This window comes from Penaeus chinensis, unplaced genomic scaffold, assembly GCF_019202785.1.
Source record: "Penaeus chinensis breed Huanghai No. 1 unplaced genomic scaffold, ASM1920278v2 CTG_2163, whole genome shotgun sequence".
Classification (NCBI taxonomy): Eukaryota; Metazoa; Arthropoda; class Malacostraca; order Decapoda; family Penaeidae; genus Penaeus; species Penaeus chinensis.
The window spans coordinates 10,712-15,000 of NW_025918069.1; the positions used below are offsets into that span (position 1 = coordinate 10,712).

At 28.7% G+C, this 4,289-nt stretch overlaps 1 protein-coding gene across 1 annotated transcript; it reads right to left on the reverse strand.

Moving 5' to 3' along the window:
* Positions 1-505: 505 nt before the first annotated feature.
* LOC125024663 (zinc finger protein OZF-like) lies at positions 506-1,762 on the reverse strand. The gene has a single exon (XM_047612460.1). It carries the CDS (start codon positions 1,760-1,762, stop codon positions 506-508), a length of 1,257 nt encoding a protein of 418 aa, XP_047468416.1.
* Positions 1,763-4,289: the final 2,527 nt, after the last annotated feature.

Below are 4,289 nucleotides of genomic sequence, written 5' to 3' on the forward strand. Positions count from 1 at the left end.
CTTTGTATGACTTTTCATACCTATCACTGTATTTCTTTTCTATGAGAAGTTCTTATAGGAAATGCTGTAAAGCTTTTCGTTTGTGCTAACTCATATGAATTTACCATATTTGTACGAATTCTTTTTTATGGACTCTCCTGTATATTACTAAATTTCTATTTAATGTGAAGGCCATACTGCGAATTTCTCATCTTAATGGCTTCTATTTTGTTTGTACTTTCGTGTTCCACTAGGGGACTATTCCTTGAGTTTTTTTTTTTTTTTTTTTTTTTTTTTTTTAATCACACACACGAATGACTTGTCCTTTCTAAGTACTTTTTTCTGTATTACAATATCACTTTTTGACGAGAGTTGTATAAAGCTTCGCTTACATGAACTCTTAGTTTAGTTTTTTTTCCCGAGAAGGCTTCTCTGAAAATCGCAGTTTTATGGCTTCTCCTTTGGTATGCACTCTCGTATGTCTAACTAGATTATTTCCTCGTGGAGAAGCTTTGTTGAAAATTTCCTAGCTGAGTGGATTCTCCTTTGTATGTACTCTCATGTGCCTTGTTAGATGGCCTTTCACAGAGAAGGTCTTGCTGCAAATCTCACAGCTGTATGGCTTCTCCTTTGTATGTACTCTCAAGTGCTTTACTAGATTACCTTTCTCAGAGAAGGCCTTCCTACATATCTCACAAGTGAATAGCTTCTCCTTTGTATGTACTCTCATGTGCTTTACTAGAGTACCTTTCTGAGAGAAGGCCTTGCTGCAAATCTCACAACTGAATGGCTTCTCCTTTGTATGTACTCTCATGTGCTCTACTAGATGACCTTTCTCAAAGAAGGCCTTGCTGCAAATCTCACAGCTGAATGGCTTCTCCTTTGTATGTACTCTCATGTGCCTTACTAGATTACAATTGGCAGAGAAGGCCTTACTGCAAATCTCACAACTGAATGGCTTTCCCATTGTATGTACTCTCATGTGCTTTACTAGATGACGTTTCTGAGAGAAGACCTTGCTGCAAATCTCACAGCTTAATGGCCTCTTCTTTGTATGAACTCTCATGTGCTTTACTAGATTACCTTTCTGAGAGAAGGCCTTGTTACAAATCTCACAACTGAATGGCTTTTCCTTTGTATGTACTCTCGTGTGCTTTACTAGAGTATGTTTCACAGAGAAGGCCTTGTTGCAAATTTCACAGCTGAACGGCTTCTCCTTTGTATGTACTCTCATGTGGTTTGCTACAGTACCTTTCTGAGAGAAGGCCTTTCTACAAATCTCACAGCTGTATTGCTTCTTCTTTGTGTGACTTCCCTTATTAGAGTGATTTCTCTTTTGAGATAATTTTTTGCCATATACTTCACATGCAAAACTTTTCAATGTAGCTTCCACTTTTGGTTGTGTATCATGCTTAAGACTTTCATTATGCATCGCTTGATCCCCATCTGATAAAAAAAAATTCAGAGAATTCTCAGCCACAAATGGCGTTCTCAACAACATGCCATTACGATCCTGAACCAACTTACACGTGTTCTTTGCATTAGATTTATGTTTTAGTTCATCGAAATTATGGAAGTAGAGACATTTATGTTTCACTTTCTCGTCGTTCACCTCATCTCTCTCTTTATCTGCATAATCAAACGGTTCTTCTTTAATTTCAATACAAGTATCCTCGGAAATATCTTCGCTGAGTTCTTCTTTGATACTGACTCCTGTGCCATATATTTCCTCGTCCGTGAGTGGGGCCAAAGGCATCCAATCAGCGAGGATACTCAGCGTCATCCTGTGAATGGAACGTAGGTCAAGTAATAAACTAAACAATAATGTTGATAATGAATATGATCATCAACGATTTTATATCACCTATTATAATATTAACTATAATTACAATAAAAAGACAATTCATTTCATAACGTATTCCTCCATGATTACTTACAGCGAAAAAATAATGAATAATTATGATATACATATTAGTATGTTCAAGAAATACTCTTCTATCTATCTACTTATCTGCGTGTGAAATTGTTAAAAATCAAGTGTAACAACACTGACAGCAATATTAACAATAAGAAAAGCCAACGGTAATTGTGAGTTTCATCCCGACAGTGCCAATATCAGTGCCAGAAAAAAAACAAATTAAGAATTATTATTTCCAAAAACTATATCAGCAATAACAATAATAATGTTAATACTCTTCATAATAGAAAATATTGTAAAAATGCATATACTTATAATACAAGTAAATGACACTGGTGATGTGATAAATGATAAACTATAAAATTTGAGCGATATTTTTCCTATATAATTAACGAGAAATGAGAAACCAGTATATATATATATATATATATATATATATATATATATATATATATATATATATATATATATATGTGTGTGTGTGTGTGTGTGTGTGTGTGTATAGATTAATGTTTATATACTAAAACAAACATAAACATGAATAAACATCTCTATATATATTTATACTCATATATATCTATCCCTCTCTCTCTCTCTCTCTCTCTATCTATCTATCTATCTATCTATATATATATATATATATATATATATATAAATATACATAGTATGTATGTATGTATATATGTGTGTGCACATATATAAATGGGTATATATATATATATATATATATATATATATATATATATATATATATATATATATATATATATATATATATATATATATATATATATATATATATATATATATATACTATATATTTGTGTACATCTGAATAAACACACACACGCATACACAGACACAACGGTACACATACACACAAGTGTGTGTATGTGTGTGTATACGTTTATATGATTAATTATATAACATGTATATATATATACATGCATATGCATAAACATGTCATATATAACATATAAAGTATATATATATATATATATATATATATATATATATATATATATATATATGTATGTATGTATATATATACATATATATGTGTATGTGTGTGTGTGTGTATGTGTATGTGTATGTGTGTGTATATATATATATATATATATATATATATATATATATATATATATATATATAAACAAATATATAAGATGTGTATATATATACATATACATGTATATGCATAAACATTCCATACATAACATATAACATGATGTGTGTATATATACACATATATAAAGGGAAATGCACACACACACACACACACACACACACACACACACATATATATATGAGTGTGTGTTTTTGTGTGAATCGATATAATTAAAAAAAAAAAAAAAAAAAAAAAAAAAATATATATATATATATATATATATATATATATATATATATATATATATATATATATAATAATACAATTAATTTATATATATATATATATATATACAATAATACAATTATATATATATATATATATATATATATATATATATATATATATATATATATATGTAAGTGATCTACTTAGCTTATGTAACCTGACTGCAGTCTCTGCACGGCTGACCTTTCCAAGAGTGAGTTTCTTTAATTTGCCGACTTTTCTATGAAGGGAACGCTAGTTTGACTGCAAGGAAGAGGCGAACACAGCTTAAGGGGCTGTTCACAAGGTTTTGGGAATGGGAAATCCCTATAGGAATTGCTTGGTCCAACTGATCAACAAGATTTAAATAGTTAAACTGAATCATAATCTGCAGATAGATAAATGTGTGTGTGTGTATTCATATATATATGCATATATACATACATACATATTCATCCACACACACACACAAATGCACACATGTATACGCACCTTTCTATATTTAGAATACAACTTTATATATATATATATATATATATATATATATATATATATATATGTATATATATATATATATATATATATATATATATGTATATATATATATATTTACATATATGTACAACTTTATTTATATACATACATACATGCACATACAGACACACACACATGCACACATGTATTCTTTATTTAGAATACAATATTTTTTTGCATACATACATATGTATATATATATATATATATATATATATATATATATATATATATATATGTATATATGTGTGTGTGTTTCTGTGTGTGTGTGTATGTCTGTGTTAGTGATCATTAGATCAGCAGGCTGAATTAATTAGAAAATTGCATTTAATTTCATTTTTTGTAGTTAAGGAATATAAAAAACATTAACGCGATTTCCCAAACGTTTTTATACTAATCATCATTATTATTGTCACAATCACTAAAATTACATTATTATTATTTCAGTTATCATTCTTTACGATGAAAACATATATAATGAAA